The sequence below is a fragment of the Cetorhinus maximus genome, chromosome 10 (assembly GCF_964194155.1).
Source record: "Cetorhinus maximus chromosome 10, sCetMax3.hap1.1, whole genome shotgun sequence".
Classification (NCBI taxonomy): domain Eukaryota; kingdom Metazoa; phylum Chordata; class Chondrichthyes; order Lamniformes; family Cetorhinidae; genus Cetorhinus; species Cetorhinus maximus.
This window is the reverse complement of record NC_135888.1, coordinates 104,846,886-104,874,629: the sequence shown is the minus strand read 5'-3', so window position 1 is coordinate 104,874,629 and position 27,744 is coordinate 104,846,886. Positions and strand designations below refer to the sequence as shown.

The 27,744-nt window shown below is 43.3% G+C and overlaps 1 protein-coding gene across 1 annotated transcript; it reads right to left on the bottom strand.

Moving 5' to 3' along the window:
- Positions 1 to 17,081: 17,081 nt before the first annotated feature.
- On the bottom strand, positions 17,082 to 17,768 carry neurog1 (neurogenin 1). Its single transcript, XM_078549750.1, has one exon. It carries the CDS (start codon positions 17,766 to 17,768, stop codon positions 17,082 to 17,084), a length of 687 nt encoding a protein of 228 aa, XP_078405876.1.
- Between the last annotated feature and the right edge of the window lie 9,976 nt (positions 17,769 to 27,744).

The window sequence follows — 27,744 nt, the reverse complement described above, 5'->3', positions numbered from 1 at the left end:
CACACCAAAACTCAGTTATGCAATTATTTTATTACAAGATCACAAAATAGTTCCAGATGAAAACCACCATTTGGGCCATCTTAGTTTCTGCATCAAATGAGACCCTAAAGCCTTCACCACCTCCCCTTACATACATGCATATAACTTTGCAGCATCCAGTTGGTTTGTAAATGATTCCAGAGATTTTCCCTCCACAACTCTATCCAGGAGTCCATTCTATATGTTGATCATTCTTTATACAAAGAAGACATCAGTCCTAAGTGTGGCTTCAGCCATTAAAACCTATGGTCCCTTGTCCTAGTTTTGTAGCTTTTGATAATTTTCTGGATTCACCTTTTACATACTCTTTACGTTCTTATATATTTTGATTACATCACCACTCAGATGCTTCCTTTCAATAATGAAAAACCCATGTTTCTTTCCTCACAACTCAGGCCTCAAAAACTAGGAATCAGCTTTGTGGTTGTTCTTTGCATGGGTTCCAGTACTTGAAAGATGTGGGATCTGCCTGGAGCTGTATTGATAATAACAACAACAACAACCTCTGTTTAAATAGCATCTTTAACATAGTAAAATAGTAAAAGGTGCTTCACAGGGCAACATAAGAGCATATGACTAAAAGTTCGGTTAAGGAAGTAGGTTTGATGAAGTGTCTTACAGGAGGAAAATGAGGTACAGAGATTGAGAGATCTAGGGAGAGAATTCCAGAACTTAGGGCCCAGACATTTGAAAACACAGCCACCAATGGTGTAGTGATTAAAATCATGGATGCTCAAACATCCAGAATTAGAGGAGCACAGATATCTTGGAAGATTGTGGGGCTGGAGGAGGTTACAGCGATAGAGAGGGGAGAAACCATGGAGGAATTTGTGGGCATGTAGATCGAGTATTGCCACTCCCAAATTCCAGTTAAAATCATATACCATACCGACTTGTTGTTCCTTCATTATTGCTGGGTCAATATACTGGAATTCACTACCTACACCATTGAAGGCTAGGGAAAGGCAATAGGTGTAAACTTTCTAGCATTACCTAACCTTAAAACCAAAATTGAAAAGTGTAGAATAGTAAGCTTATTAAGCATCCTATATCATCCACCACCATTCATGTGACAAATCTGTTGCTCATTACACCTTCATATATGCAGTGCTTTCCACTGGTGTTTCCTCCAGAATTATGCTTTCTGTGTAAATATGAAACTTACCTTTTTTTAGTTTAATGTATTAGTCACATGTTAATTAATGTTTCATCCCTGTTGATTTTAGTTTGCTTGTTAAAGTAAAAGTCTTAAAATATGAAATTGTGTTCTTTGGTTCTTTCTGCCAGTTTCTGAGAAATTCATCTATTTTAAAAAGTTACCAGTCTCCATGGTGATCATAACAGGAAAAAGCTCTAAACTGCAGGAAGATATCAATGGACTGGTTAGATGGGGGAAAAAAGCAGCAAATGGAATTCAATCGGAAGAAGAGTGAGGTAATGCATTTGCAGAGGGAAAACAAAGCAAAGGAATGCACAATAAACAGTAGGATAGTAGACAAACATCCACACCCAGGAGTGCATGTCCTCAACTCCCTGGAGGTAGCAGGAGAGGTAGATAAGGTAGTTAAGAAGACTTGAATATGCACTTTGTTGTGGCCATGTGAGAAGGAATGAACTCGCTCCCATCTATTCAGCCTCCTTTGTTGGTCACAACAAAGGTTTAAGATACTTTCTCATCAGGTTATGCCTTTTTTGAATCCAAATGTATTTAACTATCTAAGCTGTGAGAAAAGAGGAGCCAATCAAACAAGGGGCAGAATATTCCCGTTGGCATGCGATGGGGGGACCCACACGCTGGAGCGTAAAATGACGCGTGATGACGTTGGGCGAGCGTCCCAAAATCACCGCACGCCATTGCGATATTTGTTGGGTGGGCACGCGATGATATCTGATGCACGCCCGCCATTAATTAACGGGCCACTTAAGGCCCTTGAGGTGCCAACTGACGGCGATTTTTGGTGCCCATGCAATCTTCGGTTCGGGATAAGAGGGCTCAGCGAGCTCTGTCAAATACTTAATTTGCAAAGTCACTGATACTTGCCCGTGTGAGCTGCAATACTTCAAAACACATACCAGCTGCTTGGTCTGGACTCACAACCTTCAGGTCAGCACTCTGCAGTGAAGAATCGTTTTTGGGCCTGCAGGTTTCAGGAAGCTTTCCCTTAGCCTGGGAATGGGAGTTGAACTCTCCACTGGAGACATCTCCTCTGAGGAGGAAGGGAGGGCTAGAAGAGGGAGGAGGCCAGGAGTGCACAGTTAGCCTCCGGGGGAGCCACCTTTGGGAGATCAGGCGCAGGCACAAGGGGTGAAGGGCCAAGGGGTAGTCCAAGGTGGAAGGGGCTGCAGTACATGCCACTATCCTGCTGCTAGGGTATTCAGCTGGTGAAGCAGCTACCTCAATATGTCTGAGGTGCAGTGCCGAAGGAGGCTCCATCTCTTAAGGGAGACAGTCAACTATATCTGTCAGATGATTGGGCCTGAGATCTCCCCTAACTGTGTGGGTGGACACCCCATGCCAGTGGCTCTAAAGATCACAGCTGCCCTCCACTTCTATGCCTCTGGCTCCTTCCAGAGGTCGGTGGGTGATCTTTGCGGTGTCTCCCAATCAGCTGTCCACACTTGTGTCAAGCAGGTTACAGACACTGTTCAGGCGTGCATTGACCTTCATCCACTACCGTTGGGACCAGGCAAGCCAGACACAGCGAGTCAGAAGCTTCGTGGCCATTGCTGGCTTCCCCCGTGTCCAGGGTGCTATAGACTGTACACATGTGGATATCAAGGTGCCAGCAGGTGAGCCCGGTGCCTTCGTCAACAGGAAGGGCTTCCACTCCATGAACGTGCAGATAGTATGTGATCACAGGATGCTGATTCTACAAGTCTGTGCAAGGTACCCAGGCAGCTCCCATGACGCCTACATCCTCAGACACTCCCAGGTGCCAGGGCTCTTCAATGCTCCAGCCTGGCTGGATGGATGGCTGCTGGGTGACAAGGGCTATCCCCTCAGAAGGTGGCTCATGATGGCTCTCAGCCAACCAAGAACAGAAGCTGAGCAGCGGTATAAGAGGAGCCACGCATCCACAAGGGCTGTGGTTGAGAGAGCCATCGGCCTTCTCAAAATGCACTTCCGATGCCTGGACTGCTCAGGGGGCGCACTCCAGTATCCCCCAGATCGTGTGTCGCTGATAGTCGTTGCACTCTCCACAATCTTGCGCTGGAAAGGTGGGACGCAGTGGACGAAGAAGATGTAGACGCAGTGGCTGTGGCTGCACACGATGAATCCAGCAGAGAGTCCGAGGGTGAGTACACACAGGGAAATGCTGAGGGGATAGACGCTGACCCGGGCATACTCCAGTGAGGCAGGGACACCCTGGAGGCTTTAATCCAATGAATCTTCAGCTAGCACACCACATAGGGACCTCCAGGACAAGCCTGGGCTGTAGGCTCCATACTCGATACCTGAGTGCCCTGAGAGGAGCCCCCAGAGATGACAGGCAGCTGCTGCGCCAACTTGAGGTCAGTTCGGAACTCCCTGCTCACTGTGGATGGATGGGCACCAAGCTGGGAAACTTGGTACCCAGCCCATCTCCCACACTGGCACTGACCAGCTGAGGTCAATGCCGATGTGAGGGCTTGCTGGTCCGAACACATCCCCAGGAAGCCCTGATTGGTCTCCTAAAGGAGCCTCTCCATGAGAGACACCACTTTCTCCATGGAGGACGCATGGCGCTCGGCCATGAGGCTCATCGCATCAGCGATGGTCCATGTAGACTCCTCCACCACGGACACCAAGCCAAGCATAGCCTCAAATATCTCCACCAGATGCTCCCGCAGACCCGGCCACATTTCCTGCATTTGCTGTGTCGCGGACGACTCCAGGGGCATATCATCAGCCAACGTCTGAGCAAGTGCCTGGTCCCCTGCAGACCTCCCACTGCTGGCGCCATGGGCATTCTCTGTCTCCGCTAGCTCCTCTAGCAACTGTGAAATGCCCTCACCCTGGGACACTAGCCGATGATCTAATTCCCACCAAGGTGCTAGTATCTGCGCTGGTGCCTGCCTGGCAGGGATGGTGTGATGCTGGTGAGACTTCAGGGCCCTCAGGTGTGAGAGGGGGGCCTCTGCTGCTCCTCCTCCTGGCCCTGCTCCGCTGATGCCGAAAGGAAGAACAAGGACAGTGGATCAATTAACATGGAGACAGTGTCAATGTGTATCCCTTTCCCACAGATCATCATGCGGTCACCCTTCCATAAGCAATGGTCAAACCATGTTGCAAACTTCAATCACTGAACCTTCAGAACTGTCAAGGCTGCTGGGAGAACAGTGCTGACCCCAGTGTTGGTGAAACATACCTGCCCATGGCACCCCAGCTTCACCAACACTGGTGGACCTGGGTGCATGGCGCCTCTCCAGATCTAGGGCCTCCTGCTCGAACCGGCTAAGCATTGCCACCTGGGCTGGCCCTCTGCCAGTCCTCACCCGCTCGGTGCATTCTTCTCCTGAAAAGGAGAGAAGAGCATTGATTAGTGCCACTTGTACCTGGACTCTCTTCACGGATGGCCCACCCCAACCAGAGTGGGACATATCAGGGCTCCAGTGGCCCTCACCCTGCTGCTGTCGAACACTCACACAAAGATGCCAGGCCTGCTCTCCCCCCGCAACCAATGCATTGGCCAAATGCTGCCTACATCACATATGGCACCACACGGTCTAACTTTCCATAGCAAGGAGGCGCAAGCACATGGAGCGCAGAGGGCAGCTGTTTGATCGGTGCCAACACCACCTTGAAGCTCCCCTCCCAGCATGTCATCACCCTGACTTTGACACGTCCTGGAGTTCCAGCACTGCGCCTAGGTGCAGCTCCTCCAGGTTGCCCCCAAAACAGTAATGTGGATCTCAGTGTACCACATGCTGCAGGTACAGAACCCATTTCGTCACCATCCTCTCAGGGTGACCTATGGGCATGGTATGGGCAATATCTGCTGGCCCACCCAGCGAAGGACACATGCCATCAATGATTCAATGCAGTCACTGCACTCAGACTCCGGGGGCCGGAGGGGAGGGGGGAGTGTGCACCAGTGGGGAAAGCCTACCTGCTGGGTTAAGCGGCCAATGCTAACATGGTGCTCACCCTTCCCGAGCGTAAGAGGTCGTTGAAGCGCTTGCGGCACTGGATCCACATGTGTCGCACCACGTCGCGGGAGCTCACCACCTCCGCCATCTCCTCCCAGGCGTGTTTGGTCAAGTGGGGGGCCTCCTCCTCCTGTCCTGGGGTACGAGGACCTCCTGCCGTGCTGCCACCTCCTCGAGGAAGGCAGCAAGGCAATCATCTGAAGAACGAGAGGCACAGTGCCCCTCTGCCCTACCTTCCTGCCTGGCCTGCTCACCAGCAGCGCTCTGGGAAGCCCTTCCACTGGCCATGATTTGCAGCCTTTGAAAGGCTGCAGCAACTTTTTTTCCATTGGACCTGGCGGTCATTGCAGTCCCACTGCCACCTTCCCACTCCTGCTGCCCTTGGGAGCCGTGTTTCACAGCAGAGCAGCAATCGGGTCTGCACCCACTCCCGCTCCACCCGCCCGCCAGCCAGCCAGATAATTCTGCCCTAAGTTTTTTTGAGTTAAAGGAAGATAAAATTTATTAACCACTAAACCTGGGAGAAAAGATAATAAAAACACACAGGTGTCAGAAATAGGGAAGTTAGAGTCCAAATAAAAGTTAAAAGAATATATATTGTTTAGTGTCCTTTGATTATCTTTGAGGCTTAGATCTTTAAATGCTGCTGCCAATTTGGATTAGCTGGTTTTGAGGATGGCGTTAGATGTAGAAAATGTTATAAGTATTACAAGATCTCTGTTTGCCGGTAGGTTTCTAGTAAAGCTGGCTTCCGAACTGGGTAATACACTTGTTCCAAAAGAGAGAGAGTCCAGCTTTCAGCCTGTTCCTGTGCTGAAAACTTTCTTGCAATCTCTGTCCAGTGGTTGCAGCTTGGCTTGAAATACTTCACCCCATGTGTATTTCCAAAGGGTTGTGGGTGGTTCTATCTGTGGCAGCCAATGTTTCAATATCCAGCCCTTTGCATTAGACAGTGGCGAGTTTCAATGGGTCTCTGAATTATAGGAGATGCCTCTCTCTTCACACTCCCCTGAGAGTGGTTTGTTTGTTTTTCACCCTCTCCTTGGAAAGTGGTCTTGCATTTTTAAGTAGTTTGTTCTGCCTCATTTCCAGTTGCAAAATTTCCAGTCAGTTGAAAGTTGAAAATCATATTTTCAAAAATAAAGGGGCACACATGACAGCTTAAAATGCCATAACCAGAAGGTTATGGACTAAAAGCTGGAAAGGGAGATTAGTCCAGTTAGCTCTTTTTCCAGCTGGCATAGACTCAACGGGCCGAATGGCCGTCTTGTCAGTTGTAAATTTCTGATCCCATGGTTACTCTGAGAAAATATGTTGGCTTACCCATAATTTCCTATAATGTTATTAAATGAAGCAAAGTGCACCTCTAAATCATTGGAATGATGTTACTGACATTGTGATGCTGGGTGCATCAAATCAGTGCCAATTACTGAGTTATGTTCAAATGATGTCAGTGGCTCTGGTGGCAACTCACAATATGTATTTATATTTTCACGTGCTATCAATGGTGGAAGAACCAAACATTTCACATCAGCTACACTGCAGTAATTTGGAACCACCTCAGTTTTGTATGACTCAGTAACAACACAAGTGATATGTAGCAATGAGGCTTATACATCCTCTTAGCTATCAGAGAAGTTCCACATGAAACATTACAATATTTTCTTAATTATGTTAATTAAGAAAATTTGGGTAATTGAAAGATATTTCATCTCAAGTGTTTATTATTTAAGAATGCACAATGATTTGGTACAAAAGGTAACCTAAAATTATTGATCTAAAATAGTTTTAAAACCATAGGAGATTCCTGGTACTAATAGCAATTTACCATTATTTCTGCATGAGAAAAGCAACGGGTGAAGCTAGCTATTTCACGCTGCTACTGCAGTGGCAACACAAGTGGTTTTTTCCACTAACAGGATGCTGCTATCAAGCCAAAAAGATGTTTTGATTGCCAGACAAATGGGTAATGTAGTATATGAATTTCAGTGCTGATATAAGTATGTAGGCTGTACATTTCAGACTGTCAGATCATATCAAACTGTACTTCACTTCAGCTGTTCATAATCAGCAGAGTACTAACTGTACTCAACCAACCCATGCTTGCAAAACTCAGAGCATAATGTCTAACATTAGATGTGTTTCCACAATGGGCAGCATTTGCTGAACAATCTCAAATATGTTAAGGATGAAACTAACAACCAATTTGAGATTATCAGCTGGGCTGGCAATGTAGCTCACTTATGCTTCCTAAAAGCTATGCATCTTCATTGCAGGGGCCTTTCCTCTGCAGGCAAAAGGAATAGGTCCAGACATTGCTCCTATTTTGAATAAGTAAAAGCATGGGAGACTATAGCTTCCTGGTGCATTCAGCATGACAACGTTGCAACAAATAAGAGCTGGCTTGCCAGCCAATCAGCACCCCCTTTCTCATGCAGTATAAATTGTTGTTCCCTTTGAAATTTGGCATTCTTTCCTCTGTCCTGATGAGTGCAAGATGATAAGTTTGGGCAACATGTCTCGCCTTACAGCAATACTCAAGTTCTGTACTGCCAAGCAACAATGCCATTATTTGTTTATAGAATGTAACAAGCATTTACCTAAAGATGGTTATCGCAATGGCGTTGGAATATTATTTATATGCCAGAATATAAATTGTGATTATTTATTCAAGATGGATATGGGGTGGCACTCAATGGTAGCACTCTCACCTTTAGACAAAATGTCTTGAGGTTCATGTCTTACTCCTCACACTTATGTGTGTACTCTCTGGCAGGGCTTTTTTTTAGTTGAATAGCCTTTTAAAAACAAATACCTAAAATAAAACCTATTGGGAGCCGCAAGGCCAAACACAATTAAAGAATGGAGGAAAAACTGTTTGAGAATCTAAGGAACATTATGCACATTCATCCCAGGAATAGGTAAAAACAAATGTTACTTTTGTTCTCAAAGTTGAATCTTGATGCTGCCCAATTCTTAACTTTGCCTTCGGCTTTATCAGCTTTTTGTTGGAGAATGACAATGGCATGTTTTCTTTCGCTTCTAGCTGGATATTTTTCAGCAAAGTTTTGCTAACTCGCTGTAACAGTTAGCTGCACTATATTATTTGAACGTGTTACATTCTAAAATGTTAAAACTCGTTAAGATATACAGTCTGTGGAAAGCAGTATACATATTTCTGGATAACAGTTAAATCAAATTTTCGATTAATTAATGCAAGAATGACATGAACCGGTAGAAAGTCTTCATTTCTCCGATGGGGTGGATTGAATTGCGCACCGGGAAAGGAAGAACGAGTCTTAGAAAATACTGCTTGTTTGTTTCAACACTATACTCAGCTGTAAAATAGCCCGATAGGAGCAGGAACACTGATCCCTTAATGTCCCCACACCTTTCCAAATTAATAATATAAACATCATTAAACAGAAGCTGCAAGTGAGATATTAAAGATTTGCATATGGCACCGCATCCATGGGTTGCCGATCCCTGATCTCGGCTGAAACTTCAGTGTAGTACTGTACTGAGCTTTGCTGCCAGAGATGCTTTCTTTCAGTCGAGACATTTTGATGTTGTCATGATAGTATTTCGAAGTATATGTTAAGGCATACTGTTGGGGAAGAGTAAAGTCTCCATGTGTAAGACTGGCTATTTAACATTGAGGAAGGAGGATGGCAGGCATCATAGCCTATCAGAGATGTAGCCAGGAGATGGGCTATATGCAAATTTCCACACTTTTAAGCCCACAGGGTGGACAATTGATGATTTTGTGATTGTTGCCTCTAAAGATTTGGCTGGAAAATTGTTGCTACTCCACCCTTCAATGATCTTTCACCGCGTGTCAGTTGCAGCTCATACTTGACATTGCTGCTTTGCTCTGGAAAGCAGACTTATGGCTTTGTGGTCATGCACTAGATCAGGAATTCCTGCCTGCAGCAAAAAATCTGCTCCTATAGCAAAAGCAACATTGTCAGGTTCAAACTATAGACCAGCAATAAGGAGAACATCAATGAGGAAGAGTCTCTGTGAACTAATGAGGGGGGTTAGAGGGCAAAAGTATTTCTGTGAACTGAAGGCGTTTAGGGGTGAAAGAGTTCCTCTCTGAACTGGGAGGTGGGTAGAGGAGTGCAGCTGTCTGGGGTGGGGTTTGGAGGATGAGACTGGTACTGAGGAAATTAACTATTCAAGACGCTTTGGAGAGAGTAATGGTGCAATGATCCAATTGTCATTTTTTTCTTGCAAAGTCTTCAAATTAAAAATGAATCAATTTAAAGATGAAAAATGAATCAGAATGCGCTGTTCTGATGCAAGCATTCAACATTTCCATGTGACCTTGCCTCCAGACTTCCAGTGGACATGTGGGGTGGGAGAGAGTCATTTGGAAATCATTTCTGGAATTATAAATGTTTTACCCAGGCATTGTGGGCTGTCCCTCGATTTGAGGATGATGTCTACTCAGGGTGGTGAGTTTCTGTCATGGGTCTTCATGTGACTGAACAGGCCGATTCTTAACCTGAAGATCTTTGGGCACATGGGGCAAGATGTCCCAATTTTCTTCCTTTTCTGTCCTTCTCTGCTGCCACCCTGCCCCCTCATTAAGGTGTTAGGATTCAAAGCATGATGCAGATTGATGTTGCCACCATTTTGAACTATCCTTCAAGAAGAGCTTCAGTGTATTTTTGAAGCATTTTCCTTGTTCTCTCCAGAACACTGGCCATTTGTGAGTTGAGAAAGCAGGACCTGGTGGGGAAGATGGTTTTCAGCCAACTGTGCATGGCATCCAGCCCGTCCTAGTTGATTTTGCAGGCATTTTGTCTTTTTTATTGAAAAAATATACTTTATTCATAAAATATTTGAAAGAACATTACAAAATATTTCAAAATGGCCATCACAAAAAGTGCAATCATATTCAAGCTTTCCACAAAGATCATAAATCATGGGGTGCTTCAGTGCAATCAAAGAACATTACAGACATTTCAACATGGTCATTACAGGCAGTCCGACAATACAATGGTATTTAAGTTATCTCCATAGATCATGTTGCACTCTGAGGTGCTTCAATATAATTGTGATATGTGTAGTATTCATTGCATACATTCAATGTGAGTTATAGAGCCCGAGGAGTCTATACAATTCCCAGCCCTTTGGTCCACTATGGCAGAAAGATCTTAGACAGCAACCTTTCTGCATTGCACCTATGCGGCAGCTGCCCCAAGCTCTAGTGCATCCCTCAGCACGTAGTCTTGGACTTTGGAATGTGCCAGTCTGCAACACTTGGTCGGGGCTAACTCTTTGCACTGGAAGACCAACAGGGTTCTGGCAGACCAAAGAGTGTCTTTCACCAGGTTGATGATCCTCCAGCTGCAGTTGATGTTTGTCTAGGTGTTCCCTGGGAACAGCCCGTGGAGCACAGAGTCCTGTGTCACAGAACCACTCGGGATGAACCGACAAAAACCATTGCATCTCTCTCCGTACCTTCTTTGCAAAGGCACATTCCACAAGGAGGTGAACAACGGTCTCTTCCCCACCATAGCCTCCTCAAGGGCAATGTGCAGAGTGGGTGAGACTCCTGGCATGTAGAAAGGGTCTAAGAGAAGAGAAAATTCTGCCCCAGATTTAATTGGAAAGCTTTCTGATTCCAACCCATTGATTGAAACTGCGCTACAGATGTTTGTGTAGAGCAGTTTAGATCCAGTTGCGGATTCCATCCCCAAACCCCATTTTGGAGAGCACATCCACTATGTAGGTGTACAATAACTCTTCCAAAAGCCTTCTCCTAGTCCAGGCTGATGAGGCAGGTGTCCACACTCCTGTCCTGTACATAGACAATCATATCCCTGAGTAGCGCGAGGTTGTCAGAGATCTTCCTGCCAGGTCCAGCGCAGGTCTGGTCAGGGTGGATCACCAACTTGATCCGATTGGCGATGACCTTGGACAGAATCTTATAGTCCACATTCAACAGTGAGACGGGTTGCCAATTTCTAATTTCTTCCCTTGCCCCTTCCACTTGGAGATAAGGGTGATGATGCCTTTCCTCATGGATTCTGACATGCTGCCAGCCAGAAGCATACTCTCATACACTCCTAGCAGGTCTGGGCCGATCAAGTCCCACAGAGCCGAATACAACTCAACCAGTAAGCCATCACTTCTGGGAGTTTTTCTCTTCTCAAAGGACTCAAGGGCCTTAGTCAGTTCATCAGGAGTTAGCAATTTGTCCAGACTCTCCTATGTACTGTCGTCTAAGACCTCCATGATAGAGGACAGGAAGGACTGGGAGGCGGTGCTGTGTGTGGGCTTCACATCATACAATCTGGCATAAAAGGATTTGCTGATCCTCAAAATGTGTCTGAATGCTTGTGAAGCTGGCTTCAAGAAGGACACTAGGATTTGTTGAATGGTTCCTCAGTTGCCTAGCATCCTGTGTTCAACCCCATCCTGTTCTCACTTGCTCTCCTACAGTCAGTGCACTTTCCAACATAGAGCAAGCAGGTATCAGTCACCATCAGGATTCCTAATCTTTTTTATCCACTTTGCTCAAAGGGTACTGGGGAAAATTGTTGTGCCCTCCCTTCTGTCCCAACTGACATCAACTATTTATTATTTACCAGTAAGGCATCCTGAGACCTTCCTTCATTGCAAGGCATATTCTGTATGTATTCATGAGCCCTGTATTTAAATATCGTCAATATTGCTAGGTCACTTGTTAATTTGTTGCAATATAGCAAGATGGTAACTAATATTCAGAACCAAATAAATTGAATTTGTTCATTATATTTTACTGATTTTTTTTTCTAAATCACATAAAATAAATAGTTGGAAGAATATTGTTTTAAAATGTAGTTAATTAATTTTTTTTTTACTAGTCCATCTGGCTCACTAATGTCCTTTAGGGAAGGAAATCTGCCACCCTTACCTGGGCTGGCCTACATGTGACTCCAGGCCCACAACAATGCGGTTGACTCTTAAATGCCCTCTGAACAAGGGCAATTGGTGATGGGTAGTAAATGCTGTCCTAGCCAGCGACGCCCACATCCCATGAACGAATAAAAAAAACTAAAGCGAAGTAGTGAACATAATAAAAGTTTTCAAACCGGCCAATAATAGAAGTAACGCGTGAAATCTCTGTAGAAGAAACGCTATCTACTGCATCACAGCTATTACTATATTCTAATATCCATTTATGGATTTACACCAGCTCACAGTTGAGGCACACACATGTTTAAGAAGTTACAGACAATTGCATACAAAGGGTGCACCTAACTTTTGCAACATATATTATAAGAGAAAAATAATTTACATTTTGTAAATAAGTCAAATGCACTAATGGACAGAAAAAAGTTAATTCATCCGTTTAGAATAAGCATTGGGCATCAGTCCCAGAAAGAAAATCCAGTTAGCGATTTTTTAAAAAATCACTGAATGGTTGACGTGATCTTCAGTAGTTTTTCTTCTCACCGCTTTTGTTTTTTTTTTGCCGTTTTGAAGAGGCCGGGTCGCTCTTGTCCCGAGGGATCCCCGTGCCTTTGGCTGACCTTGCTCCTATAAGGACAGGGCTTTAATTTCAGACCCTGGAGGCTGCCACAGACAAAAGACCGGGTCCAGGCGGGCAGGTGCAGCAGGGACACGATCGGAAATGTTCGTTGCTGAATGGAGCAAGAGCTTTTTCTCCAATCCAGCATTGCATTTCACCATCCCGTGCAGTTTTCTTCAAAATCAACTTCCCATTCCCCCGGAGATACTCCAATATCCGTAACTTACCAGCAATGACTTTTAGACAGTTTGCACCTTCCGATTACTGTTATTTTTGATTAAAAGCTTGTAAACCAATGAAAGTCCTAATCATGTAATGTTAAATGGAGCAGCTTGATCAAACGTTTCTATACTATGCCAGTTATGTGTATATACTTGGATTGTAAATTAAAATATCCAATACATAATTTAAATCGTCGGAACAATGAATAGGCCAAAAAATAACAAAATAAAAGCCTGGGTGAATATTTAGATTGCGTACATGTGCGGCTAAGGGCGCATATAATGTCACCATCTATGTTTGTCAAATAAAAGGACAAATTGTTAGTATAGGGATAGTTGTCATCATCTCTTTCAAGATATTTACCACCTCCTGTGGAAATATTAGCCTGTTACTGGACGGTAAGCGATCTGAAACTTACATTGCCTCACCCAGCCACTCAACGTGACGTTGAGCCATAGATTGGAAGGATGCCGGTTACATTATTTTAACTGGTTCGACGGTTGCTCTACAATTTGCCTCAATTTTCCCAAGCCACTTAGGGAGAAAGTGAGCGAGGGTTGGGCTTTTCATTGCTATCCAGTGACCCCTGCTGGAAAGTGGCTGAGGGCATGAATGCTCTGACCTATTGCCTCCCGGCCACCTTCCATCCATGTAAATTAGCCTAGAAACATGTATTGTCCAGTCTCATACAGGATGAGGTCCGGTAGGCCCACGAAACCACACTATGGTGCCCGTTACGACTTTCAACGGGAGAGCGAAGAAAGGGGGGGAGGCTCAGCCCACGCTTTGTCTGGGAGTGCAATACTTGCACTTGATCAATAAAATCCCCAGCCACCCTTAGAAGGCCTGCGAGCAGCCACATTCTGCACAATTGGCACAATTTGGGGTGCCATGCATAGTTTGGGCCAGTACCCACTGTTTAAAAGTGAATGAAGAGAACTGTCTTATTCTTATTTATATTGTACTTCTTCAACGCATACTTCAAAAATATTCTTTTTCCAAAAACATATTCAAGCTTTCATTTGCATTCATGTTTATTTTGGTTTTTCTACTTGTCTGGGCAATGTGTGTAAAACTTATCGAAGAGCTGTTTCAATAAACTGTGGAATCTCACTGCATCCATGTCTGGAAACAGCCATTGGTGCGTATTTCGTGTTACAAAGACATGGCTGAGTGTTCCTTTGGTCCCAAAACTTCGTGTTTTACATCCCTTCAGGATGTGCACCATCATCGACCACATCAACCACCACTTGTCCTCAGCCAGGTCAAAGAACAAACGCAAACAAAGCACCTCATTCCAACAATGCCTGATTGCCCTTATCAAGGTGAAAAATAATGCCAACATAGAACCATTGTGGAAGGCAATACAAATATTAATAAATCTATTTTTGGGCTAAGATATTACAGCTCCCAATGAAAAGGATTTGAAAACAATTGCAAATGTAGACATCCCGGGTTCCGTGAGTTTACAGCGTGCTAAAATGTCTCGGCGCACATAGCTGTTATGGAGTACCAGGAACATATTTATCACTGACTGCAAGAACCTGGGTTTACATTTCCCATGCCACAGAGTTATACAGCACAGAAACAGGCTCTTCGGCCCATCGTGTCCGTGTCAGCCATCAAGCACCTATCTATTCTAATCCCATTTTCCAGCACTTGACCCATAGCCCTGTATGCTATGGCATTTCAAGTGCTCATCTAAATACTTCTTAAATGTTGTGAGGGTTCCTGCCTCTACCACCCCTCAGACAGTGTGTTCCAGAATCCAACCAAAATTTCCTCAAATCCCCTCTAAACGTCCTGCCCCTTACCTTAAATCTATACCCCCTGGTTATTGACACCACCACTAAGGGAAAAAGCTTCTTCCTCATAATTTTATATTCCTCCATCAGGTCCCCCCTCAGCCTTCTCTGTTCTAAGGAAAACGGCCCTAACCTATCCAGTCTCTCTTCATAGCTGAAACGTTCCAGCCCAGGCAACATCCTGGCGAATTTCCTCTGCACCCTCTCCAATGCAATCACATCCTTTCTTTAGTGTGGCGACCCCGAACTGCGCACAATACTCCAGCTGTGGCCGAACTAGCGTTTTATACAGCTCCAGCATAACCTCCCTGCTCTTTTATGTCGGTTAGAATTGACCATCGAGGTTTAATTACATATACGTTTTTATGTGTGTGTGTGTGTGTTGGGGAGGCGGGTATAATGATTACTGATTGTCGAGTCAAAAACTCATTCACATTATCAAATATACTAGGAAGTAATAATGCTTTTGATCATAAAAATGCTGCGTTCGTTCGCTCAGTGCGTGGTTATTTTGTTCAGGCCTGTCCATAGGATCCGTCCAGGTGGTTGTTTTATTCCCCCTCCCCTTGGTGCTGTTGTGCTGTCAGCCTTTCCCCAATTGAGATGGATGGTGCTGTGTTATTGGAATTAGATTTTTTTATCCTCCTGAGGCGGCTAAAGCCCCCGTTCTATCCCAGACACGTGCACATACAACAGGATTGTCTGAACCACCTGGCTTGATCACAAAATACGGGCTAAAAGAGGTACTCGGAGCGAAACAGACCATCCCCAGGGGCATCAGCAGTGTGTATGCAGGCTACTGGCTTAATCACACAAACGCGATGTTAGGGAGGATATCAACGCTTCAGCTTTTAATGTATTCATTATTCTAGAAAGTATTAGAATATAAAATGCTCTAAGGGATTTAAAATTAGCACTCTTTTGTAGCAGAGAGCTGCTAAAACCAGTGATTTTAAGAGATTTTCCTTTCATCCAGTTGATATTTCTACTTGCCCCTGAGGGTTTATTTATTTCCTTTTCCTGAAGTTCTTTGGCCCTGTGTTCAGCCCCTGTCTCTCTCTCGGAGACAACAACGCTACCACTTTTCCCTCGTCCCTCGAGCACCCATTGTCAGTCAAGTGGTCCCTCGTGTGACAGGCTGCTTCGGAGTTTGTGTAAATTCAGTTCGGATGACAGCTTGAAATGGGCGTTTCTCTTGTTTATATCCTGGTGGTTTTTGAAGGCCTGATCTAATCCACATTCCGCCTCCCCACCCCCTGTCAATGTTGAAGTTGCAATGATTAAACCTTTTAAAACCACGGAGGAATATCAACCGGTAGAATTGGGGTCCCATTTTCAAATAGTTTGGTTAACTTTATGTGCTTAGATCTCAGAATAAGTTCTGATTATTCGGTAGTTGCCGAACGAAATAGCCCAATCAACCATTCTACAATGTACAGCTCACAAATAGAGTTTGTACGGCATTTATTGAGTGTTCACCTTAAGATATTTTGGAAAATGAAGTATGTGTGCAGATTTTATTCCGAAAATGCCCATTTTAGCATTTCAGCTCACAAAATTTCTCTCAAATGGGGTTAGTGTTTCCAACACAAAAGAATCAGGCACGTAGTCATTTGTAAAAACGTTAAAATTTTTATTTACAAGAAGTTTATAAAGAACCAAAACATTAAATTTGGGATGAATACATAATAGAATAAACTCTTTATATACAAAAAAAATACATCTTCATATGAATGCTTCTCCTTGAATAAATAAGACATGGGCATCGTGCCCAGATTGGTCTGAAACCCACGTCCAACGGCCGAGACTCTAAGAACAGCGCCGGAGGTCGGGATCCATAATGAATGAACCCCGCTTCTTGTCTCCTTTCTCTGTCTCTTTCATCCTATTGTCAGGGCGTTCAAACTAAATTTCCACGCTCATTTTTCTTCATTAGGACTTTACAAATTGTAAAGCTGACTTTTCACCTCGTCTGTAGAAACAAATCTCTCTCTCTCTTTTAACCCTAAATCGCATTAAATGGAGGCTGATGTCTATTCTGTGATGACAGACAAAGAAAGCTTTTGTGGAAGTCAGAAAAGTGCACAGAGGGAAAAAGCTTAAGACGGTTTGAAAGAGCTGACAACTCTTTAGAGCGCTGCTAATCATTATCACTTGTAACCCCAGCATTTGAAAGAAACTGCAAATTGTCAAAATGTTCTTTTTGCGTTGCTTTTCTATCTAAATAAAAACCTACCAGTAAATAAGAATATTCTACTGGCCGTCACTGACTGAAAACTGCTTTTTATAAAGTCGGTGCATGCAATTTTAAGGCATAGATGTGAAACAGTCATTTGTGGGTCTCGGTTTGATTCCCCTCAGTGGTAATCATTGAAACAGGAAACTTCATTGAGAAAATCTTTCTGTATAGTGCGGAAAGAGATGCTGTCTGATGGTCTTTTGTATGCATAGTCTTCGGAGGTGGAGGGACTGGCTGGACTCGAAGTGCAAGTGGTTGCAGATGATGGGGAGGGTGTTGTCACCCAAGATCCTTCATCACTGCCCGGGCTGGGAGGACCGATGGTTTTCAGGTACCCAGGCAGCATCACTTGCTTCCGGCTGCCGTCTACACACTGATCAGCCAGCCTTAGGGTTTCAGACAGAGCCCAGATGTAATTATGAGCGAATCGTAGCGTCTCTATCTTTGTTAGTTTGGCGTCGTCGGGGAAAGTTGGCAAGACACCGCGGAGGTCATCCAGGGCCGAATTCAGGTTGTGCATCCTGTTCCTCTCCCGGTCGTTGGCTTTTGTCCTCCGGCTCCTCTTCACCAAGTGGATGCCGGCTTGAGGCTTTGCTTTCGAGCGGCCTTTTGGCTTGCGCCTCTTGTCTCTCGGGTCCTCGGCCCTCTCTGGGTTTGAGCTCGGTGACTGGCTGGCGGGGAGCTCGGCGGACGGGGTGCTGGCTGACGAGGAAGGTGATGCAGTTATGAAACTTACACTGTCTTCTTCATCAGTCAGTGGGAAGGAGAGCTCGCTGTGCTCATAGTCAGAATATGTGCAGTCCATCCTGCAGAGAGAAAAATAGGGCATGAACATTCAATTAATATGCTTCACCTTAACTGAAATGCTTGCAGTTATTTGAACTGGCATTTTAACTATCCAGTGGTAGGTAAAGTTTCAATAAAATGTAGCACGGTGAAATATGCTCTAATACTTACATTGGAGACCGAATTAACGGGGGGCGAAGGTGTAAAATCCAGCGGATTTTCTGAGGCTCCTCCCGTTGCAATGATTTCTCCTAAGGACACGCGACTTCAGTTGCTTTCTTCTGATCTTGGTGCAATAAGCTCGTGTGAGCAGCGAGTTTGGCACACGACTAAATAAACGGTTTATATACGCTCTGAGACAATAACCCCCATTCCCCGCAAAAAAAAGAATGAATTCATCAGGTCTGTCCCGTGCCACGCTCCCTCTGATTAACATAAGCTTTGTCTCTATATCTCCCCCCCCCCCCCCCCCCCCCAGCCCCACACCCCCACCCCCCAGCACTGGCGGCGTCTCCGGGAGCGTGCCTTTAATTATTACACCGCCCTACCGACCAATGCCAGCACCAATTGGGATCTGTGGCACGCGAAATGGGCCAATGGGAGCCTGCGCCTGCATCGCCGCCACGCGATCCTGGGCCCCGCCCCGGGTGAGGTTCATTAGTCCGGGACGGAGAGCCCTGATTAACCCCGCAGGTCAGGCACGCTCCTCCAGCCCACAGCCTCCACCACACAGAGAGACAGAGAGTCAGCAACATCGTACACTCATCGGGGACAGGGCTGGGTTTCTTTTTTTTTTAAAAAAAGTGTGCATTTTACACTGACTAACAATTTACTCACCACTTTGTCCAACCATTGTCCTTGTGAATTTGGCTCGTGAAGTTTGCAGCGTTTGTGAGAAAACTTAGAAGTCCACTGCCTTCAATGTAATAACTCGCTTCAGAGTTAAATCTGCTTCAAAGTGCATCACTACACCAGTGTCCGATTATTAAATCTTTGCTGGAGTGAGTGGCGTTTTAAAATTTAGGCAACTGTGTGTTGCTTTACTTTAAGTGCATTACATTTTGGTAAAAAAAAGATCAAAAATATAAATATATATTTTTATATTAAAAATGTCCATCTACATTTTATAGCTGAGCCCTGTCGTGGCTCCTTGTTACATTACCTTGGCTTAGTTAGTTAAACGTTCATATTTGCGTTTTGCCCGGTTAAATGCAATGTGCGTATCAATAGACGCATGTTACACCAGATGTTTCCGTGGATCCATACCTTCTGAACATATATGTTGGAACAATTTGTGTTCATTTTAAAAATAAATTGAGCTAAAGGCTTTCCCCCAGCGCAAATCTGTTTCCTAACACTTACAAACAGCTTGAGAAGAGCTTGGTCATCTTGCGCGATAGTCCAGATCAATAACTGCCCCTGTACTGAGAAAGACGTGCAAATAGCAACATGTGCACTATGAATTCTGGGGTGATTGGTTCCAATATCCTTGTAATAGTTCAGGAGATAAGTGACTAGTAGAAGATTCGAGGTTCACTTAGTTTCGACCGTATTTATACTGAAATCCATTCCAGAGACAGTTGATTAACTGTGCGTAGTTGTCAAGGATAGAACAAGAAATAAATAACTTGGGTTAGATGTAACAATGCCACTGTGCAGCTTGCTTCTTTATAGGGTGTAAGGCTCTTGGGCAACTTTTATAAGTTGATTTCCATTGTGGCAAAACTGCAGTAAATAGTAAGAGGGGGAAAAAAAATCGGATTAGCCTTAAAACCAGCCGCTTCTTGCGAAATTAAGGATCAACTCAAAACGCAAAGTAATTAAACGCCGTCGGAAATGTTTTGCTGGATTCGGATATATGCTCAAATTAGTGTTTGGCCTGTGTGAACGGTAATTTGTTCAGTCACAGTAATGTAAAATGTTTACACGGGTTCACTGAATGTAACCACTTTCTTATTTTTGCAGGCAACGGTATGTCTACTTTTTGGTATCGTGAATTGAAACACTTGTAATGCATTTTAAGACCAAAGCCTCCAAGTTACTATTAGCAATCAGAAAATCCTCAAATATATCACTTTAAAGCCCCACTCCAAAATGCTGACAAGTATGCCAAATTAAATGCAAAACGCTAAACTTTCTGGGATGGGAGAGCACGTCTCCGGATTCCACAAGTGGGGAGAGAAATCTCTTAGATTACATGAAGTATTGTCTCATTCTAAACCTGCCACTGCACACTGGCTAGCCACTCTTTTACACTTGAACCGTATCATGCATTTAAATTGTGTACTCCATTTAGCCAAACGGCTAAACTCGTGCACCTGTCGGATAACTCAGCCGTGTCAATGAGACCTTCATGTTTATTTTCCCACAACCCTGCCCTACAATAACTGACAATTAGAAGGGCAGCAGTTTACAGGGGCCGGCCCAAGTCGTCGCTTGAAACACGTTATAAACTAAATTACAATTTGGAACTTTTATTTAAAAAATGTAATATTTCAGCAATATGTTTTTTTATAAGAGGGTTGTTGATTGGGAAGCCCAAATTCGTCATGTGACGGAAGAAGCGGAATTAACTACCTTCCTCCGTAAATGACTTTGGCACTTGAGTTGCGAGCGGTTACACTGAGGCCTGTGAGCTGCACTTTGATCATATTAGATTTTTGGCTCCTTGTAATCGAAACAGAGATTTTAGTAAAGAAAGAACTTAGATTTATTTGCCACCTATCAACACCCTCAGGGCGTTCACAAGCTCTTTACAGCCAATGAAATACTTGCAGGCAATTTGCGCACAAAAAGCTCCCACAAACAGCAGTGTGACAAAAGCTAAGTAACCTGTTTTAGTGATATTGATTGAGGGATCAATATTGGCACGGACACGGGAGAACTCCCGTCTCCTTCCTGAAAATTATGCCATGAGATATTTTATACTCACGTGAGAGGTCACACTAAGCCTCAGTTTAACATAGGGTTTGAAAGGCAGCACCTTGGACAGTACAGCATTTCGTCAGTGTCAGCCTAGATTATATGCTCAAACCTTTGGAGTAGTACTATGTATCCCAAACCGTCTGCCTCAGAGGCAAGAATGCTACTAATGAGCCACGGCTGGAGATAGACGTGACCTCCCTTTGGGCAACACTGTGAAGCTGGAATTGTTTTGCATCAACACTAGAAATGATATAGCATGTACTCTTAGTAGTAATGTTGAGCAGAAACGAATTCACACCGATGTTAACGCAGATAAGCAAATCCAGTCATTCATATTTATGAAGCTCCATAACTCCATTTATTGGAAACAACCCAAAAGGGCTTCACATACGACGATTTCCTTTGAAATAGAGGGATGTTGCTATGTTAGCAAAATGTAAGAACCGATTTGCAGGCAGTCAAATCCCACACCAACAATTGAATGATTGACCAATAAATCTGCTTTTGATGTTTTGGTTCAGGAAGGAATATTGGTCAGGGTAGAAGGAGAACTTCCTAAGCTTCTTCAAACAGTGTCATCGATCAATCAGAAACACAGCAACAAGCAAATATGGCCTTAGTTAAATATCTCATCCAACCTGCATCAGTGAAGTACCCCCTTAGCGCTGCACTGGTGTGTTAAACCTAGATAATATGCTTAAATCCCGAGTGGGAGTTGAACCCAGTACCTTTCAACTCAGAGGCAATAGATCCAACAGCTGAGCTAGCATGATGGATAAACGGCTCTTCATGAAAGTTGCAGCCCACACAGTATGGTGATAACACTGAAGAAAAGACAATGCCCTATTGTCAAAATAATCAATATTATTACCTTGTTGATGGTTGATAGAAATGTCCTCTTAATTTTAATAAAGGCAAATTGAAGGAGATTGATTGGTGCATGAATGTGGTGGGAATCGGTATACAGCGACAACACTTAAATGTGCACTTCACTGACTGTAAAGAGCTTTGGCAGCACTGAGCTCTTGAAGGCCACTATATAAATGCAATTCTTTCTTTTCCTTAGAGGATACGAGTTTGAAAGAAGGCCAGGTTTATAGGATCATATTCTTCATTTCTGTTTTTGTAGGAGTCCTGTGTGAAATGCGTTGGGATAGTTTCAACACTTTCTGGTGGAATGGTCCATGTCATAAATTTGCTAACGAATTGGAAATGCATTGTGAATTGTATTAAAAGGAACTATAAATAAATACCAACGCAATAGTGTGGTGTATTGGAAAACTACGTTACACTTATAGAGACGATCATTTATATTTCTAACTGCCCAGTGAATCCCCCATCTCAGATTTGTCAATGTTGTGGAACGAAAAAACATTCTTGGGTATCTTTTTTTGTGATTGTTGCAATTGGTGGAAGCCTGAGAATAATTTGTGTGCTTTACCTGACTGTCGAAGGTAACTAGTAGAGTGTGGAGTTTACTTCTCAACAATAGAGATCATCAACACTGTATTTACTTGGGACCTGCTCTGAATCCTACTCGCGCAAGTTTCCTCGTTACCTCTGGACATCTTGGGGAGGTTACAATTACGCTATGTGCGTTATTATTTATGTACAGTTTTTTTGGCCAGCGCACACATTGCACGTATTTGTACAGGGTTTTCAGAATTTTGCTGTGGATGAAGGAAGACTCTTAATTCGATTTCCAAAGTGTAATTGGTTTTAATATATGTGTAAAGGGAGACGCTCTGCCCTCACTCTCTAACTTGATACTATTTAAAAAATATATTTAGCTTCTTATTTTCTAGTATAACCATTATAAATATTGTCTGCCAGATGTCAATCTTCGTAATGAGGTCTTTGTATATTTTTAACTAAAGCACATGACGTCATCTCAGGGGGTGCTACTTCCACCATGAAGACAAAGTAATCACGAGACTTCAGTGGATATTTGCCATGTTAGCATTTGTGACTGTCATTCATACAGAAATAATTAGAAAATAACACATAAGCAGATTGCACGTGGTCACTGTTTTTACAAGCATTACATTGGGGTTCATCGGTATTGTCCAGGAGTCCTGCAGGAAATATTCTCACGAACATATGAACATGCAAAGCAGGAGCAGGAGTAGGCCTTTCGGCCCCTCCAGCCTGTTCCACCATTCAATAAGATCATGGCTGATCTGAATGTAACCTCAACTCCACATTCCCACCTACCTCCCGATAACCTTTCACCCCCTTGCTTATCAAGAATCTATCTACAGCTGCCTTAAAAATATTCAAAGACTCTGTTTCCACTGTCTTTTGAGAAAGAAAGTTCCAAAGACTCAAGATGCTCTGAGAGAAAAAAAATTCTGCTAATCTCTATCCTAAATGGACGACCCCTTATTTTTAAACAGTGACCCCTAGTTCTAGATTCTCCCACAAGAGGAAACATCCCTTCCACATTCGCCCTGTCAAGACCCCTCAGGATCTTATTAGTTTCAATCAAGTCGCCTCTTACTCTCCTAAACTCCAGTGGATATAAGCCTAGCCTCTCCAACCTTTCCTCATAAGATAACCCACCCATTCCAGGTATTAGTTTTGTAAACCTTCTCTGAACTTCACACCTGAGTTGGAGTCAGCGCATTTCCCCCCTCCGTCGCCTGCTGTTAGTGTTCACCGAGCTGCCCGGCCAACCCTCAGCTTCCAGAGCAAGATCTGCGTCTGAAAACTTAACCCATTGTTTTTTTTAATTATGTTAACAGGCCCGCAATATATCCCAAGCAAATTTCAGCTTTCAGTCTAGAACCCTGAATTTAAAAAAGCTCCGTCACTCTCACACTACTTTCTAATTCAAACTAGTCTCCAGACTCATGTTTGGTGCATGTTATTTTCAGAATGAATTTTGTCAACACTATGAGTCATATCACAGTCTTCGTGGTCTCAATGCACACACGCCAAATTCAGTCTACAGTCTCCAACTGTGAGGTGTTTAGACCAATAATTAACCAACCCCTTTAATCAGGCAAAGTACAAATAATCAGTCGTTTCTCATGGGTCTCAACATTTCACTTTAGTAATCACAACCATAAGAATTCTAGATAATTATCTTGCCAATTGTGTTATGCTGTAAAAGCAGACCTGAAAATGCCAATTAATATAAGGTCGGTTAGTCCTAGCGTTTGGGAAGGTTGTTCCACCGGAGATGGTTCATCGGTACTTTACAGACTGGCGTCTGTTTCACAGTCTAAGGTTTCTGTTAAGACGAGTTGTATTGTGTCACCAAACAACCCCACAGGTTGTGCACACGACCACCAATTACTAACTGACTGCTCCATAACAACTTAATTACTGTGTTTTTAAAGTTCAGATTTCCTTTAAAAACTCAATCTTCTCCGATGCAAATCGACTGAAATGCCCAGAATAACAATTGATTAAACAAAGCGGATCAATTCATTTTAGTGTGTGTGTATGTGTGTGTATGTGTGTGTTTGTATGTGCGGCTGTATATGTTTGTGTACATGTTTGTGTGTGTCTGAATGTGTTTTGTGTGTGCATATGTGTATTTGTAAGCGTGTCTGCATGTGTTGTATGTGTATGTATGTGTTTGTGTGTGTATGTCTGCCTGGGTGTCTGTATGTGTGTGAGAGGCTATATGTGTGTTTGTGTGTGTGCATGTCTGTGTGTGTATGCCTGTGTGTGTCTATGTATGTGTGTATGTATGTGTGTGTGTGTGCGTCTGTATGTGTGCGTGCGCGCGTGTGTGAATGAGAGGAGCGGGGGGAGGGGAGGAGGGGATTCTTTAATTTTCTGAGAATAAATTTAGTATGATAGTAAGCCGATCGTCCGCAACGCCCTAAGAGTTAGGATTTCATATAAAGCACATTGATGAAGTAGCAGCCAATAGAAATAATAAAGTAATTCACGGAATATCATTAACACTGGAAACTTCATAATGTAATCATATCGGTTCTAAATGCTGATTTAGATTTTAGTTACAGCTTTCATTTTGATGCTTAAATCGAATGAGTTTGGTTATACAACGGGACAGGTTTATTCATCATCCATAGGTTTAACTCTCCAAGTACAACCTTCTTGCAGTCACTGAGAAGAAAAATGTATTGTATTTACTTTGTAACATTACTTTAAAACATTTACTTTATAAAATAAAACCTCCGAAATTTTATTTGTAATGTTGCGCGTAGCGAAAGTCCTGGTCTTCACCTTTTTGTCATATTTGAAAATGCGAGAAAACTAATGTACTCAAATGTTTATTCATTTTTGGGAGGATATTTAAGAATGAAACTTTTCTAATAGTAAAACTTTCCTATGCAACTTCCTCTTTATTTGGATTTGCAGCAATATTTTAAAAACATTGACGCGAAGAGACGGAGAGCAGTGTAGCCTGTAAAGTACACACTTTTAGAAAGTCCTTACATGAGGAGCACTGAAAATTTAGTTCGTGGGGCAATTGACCTCGTTTTGACATTGATGGAATGCTTTCCTCATTTGAAATGAAGTGTTAGAATTTCACATTCATTGGAAAATGATTTCCAATGCGAAGAGGCGAAGGAGAAAACAAAATGTGGAGAGCCGGGTCAGATTGAGAGAGAGCCACATATAGGTTTCAGGGAGCCAGAATGTATGAGACAAGGAGAGAAGGACAGATGGGAAGAGAGGGGCGGAGGCATCGTTTTACATGTAAAAGTACATTTGCCAGGTTCAGACATAACAAAGAATTTCCGGGTATTTTCAGTGAGATGCACCCTTGGCCGCAGAACGCTATCGAGTAAACAGAAATCTGTGACAGGCCCGAAAGGATAGAATAAAACCAGAGTTGTTGATGTATTCTGACAGCTGTGGAATAAACCATTAATTATTTTATTTAGAACACCCAACTTCTCAGGGCCTCTGCTACTTAAAAATAGTTTAACGTGGAACCTGTAGTTTCTTTCTGTTCTGTTATATTATTTCCATGAGTGGAAAAGTCATTTATAAATAATTACATAATGTTTTCGGTCCCGGGGCGAGTCCAATATATCAAAGCGATTAGCCCGTGCATTGTTCTTTCCTGCAGGCTGTCTCCTTTCAGTCTTACCCATCGTGTCGTCTAACCAAACCTCTTTCTAAACCCATTGTTTTCTCTATTCTTTCAGCTTGTTACAGTCCAATGACATTTTTTTTTAGTTCAAGCACTCGCAGCGTGAAGGGGGCTGCTGCTGCCACAATGTGCAGGCTTTCATTGTCCACGTCCACACTCGCTCCCAACTCGGTTTTAGACTTTAGGGGAACTGCTCGGGATCAGAACAGATCAAACCCGATTATTGTTATCAGAAGTTATGGGAGAAAATGTACTTCGGTTAAGAGTAGGGTGTGGTTTCCCGTTTATTGTTAAAAGCGTTGCATTCCTAAAGCAACTAAGTGTGCCTCCAGAGCCCTCCTCGATCTGGTGACTTTTCTGAAAAGGTTCACAAGTTGTTTATTGACGCGCACAGGACAAATCCAACTATGGCACTGATCCGCGCTTGAGCTTTAAATGCAACTTAATGATAACGTATCCTTTGAGTTCTGCGAGTGAACTATTTGGAATTTAGTTTCACGCACGCTTGTTGACACCGACTTTCCTGAAATTGTAATTTTCATCATGTGAATTGACTAAATTGCTCACGATGCCAAGGAGATAGGCGTATGATTACTGACTTCTAATTGTTTTGACACGGCTTGCTTGGAGGTGGAGCCTTGCAGAGCCCTGTGGAGCGATTTAAACATTAACGATCTCGACAGTTTTGAACTACTATAGATTAGGAGAAAGGCACAGGATTCACATTTATAATTAATTAATTCGTGTGTTTTTCTTTGAGTTACAGACTTGTGTGCCCACGATATACCGGAGTATTCAGTTCAGAGAAATTAGCAGGGAGACTTTGCTGATGGGATTAACTACACGAAATGCAAGTCCACATCATCACCAACACCCCCTCCCAGACCCCGGCCCCACCGCGCCAGCCCCCATAAAAACAACGTGCACACTCTATACATTTCTTAATGTCTGCAATTTGTGAGGTACCTCGAGTTAGCACTTGGAATAAGCAGGTTTGCGATCATTTTAATGGGGAGGGGTGGAGAAAGGAAGAGGGGGGGGGATGAATAAATATCTTGTTGAAAGTAGCCTGATCACAAATACAAGTGATTTCTGCGAGGTTCGAAAGTTTAGTTTTAGGCAGATTAGAGTTTTTGAGGTTTTTTTTTGCAAATATTATAGATTCAATGGAACACAGTGAAAATCGGGCATTCGATTAGTCATTTCTTAATATTCATCCAATTCTAAAATATAAAATGATGAACGTTTTGTTGGGAGCGACATTACGACAATTATTGGCTAAACTATTGAAATATTCCGGGTAAGTAATTAAAATTCGGGATTAAAATTTACGAAAAACACCGATTTTAAACTTCCATGTCTCAGGCCACGTTGTTTTTCAATTTGCCATAAATTAAGATTTAGGGAAATATACATTTATGAATCATAGATAGGAATGTGCCGGCGAACTTGGATCAATGTTTATTGACCACTGGGATACATTGGTAAAGTGTAGACATCTTAATTGTTCGTCATCCCGACCATCGTCTGGTTACAAAGGGAGTATTAAACCCATATGGACATATTGGGGACTGGAAGCACACAAATCAATCTGTTTCTGTTTAAAGAAAAGCTTTGCCCACACATACAAAATACAGGAACATATATATATATATACACATACATACATATATATACACGCACACATATAGATAGATAGATATATAGAAACATATTTATATGCAGAGGGCACAAACACACACAGTTGCACAAGTTCACAAAGCACAGATTCATGGACACACTAATATAGGAACAGACAAATATGCACCAACATGCATACAGACGCGCAGAACGACACATTTACTTGTTACACACAAAAGCATCGTCATACACGCTAAAAGCAGACTCACGGGCACAAACTCAGTGAAACTTTTAATGGGGTATGTCTATGAGGCCATGGCAGAACTGGAGAAATTTACATGGCAGGTGCTTGATTCTTGTACGCATTTCT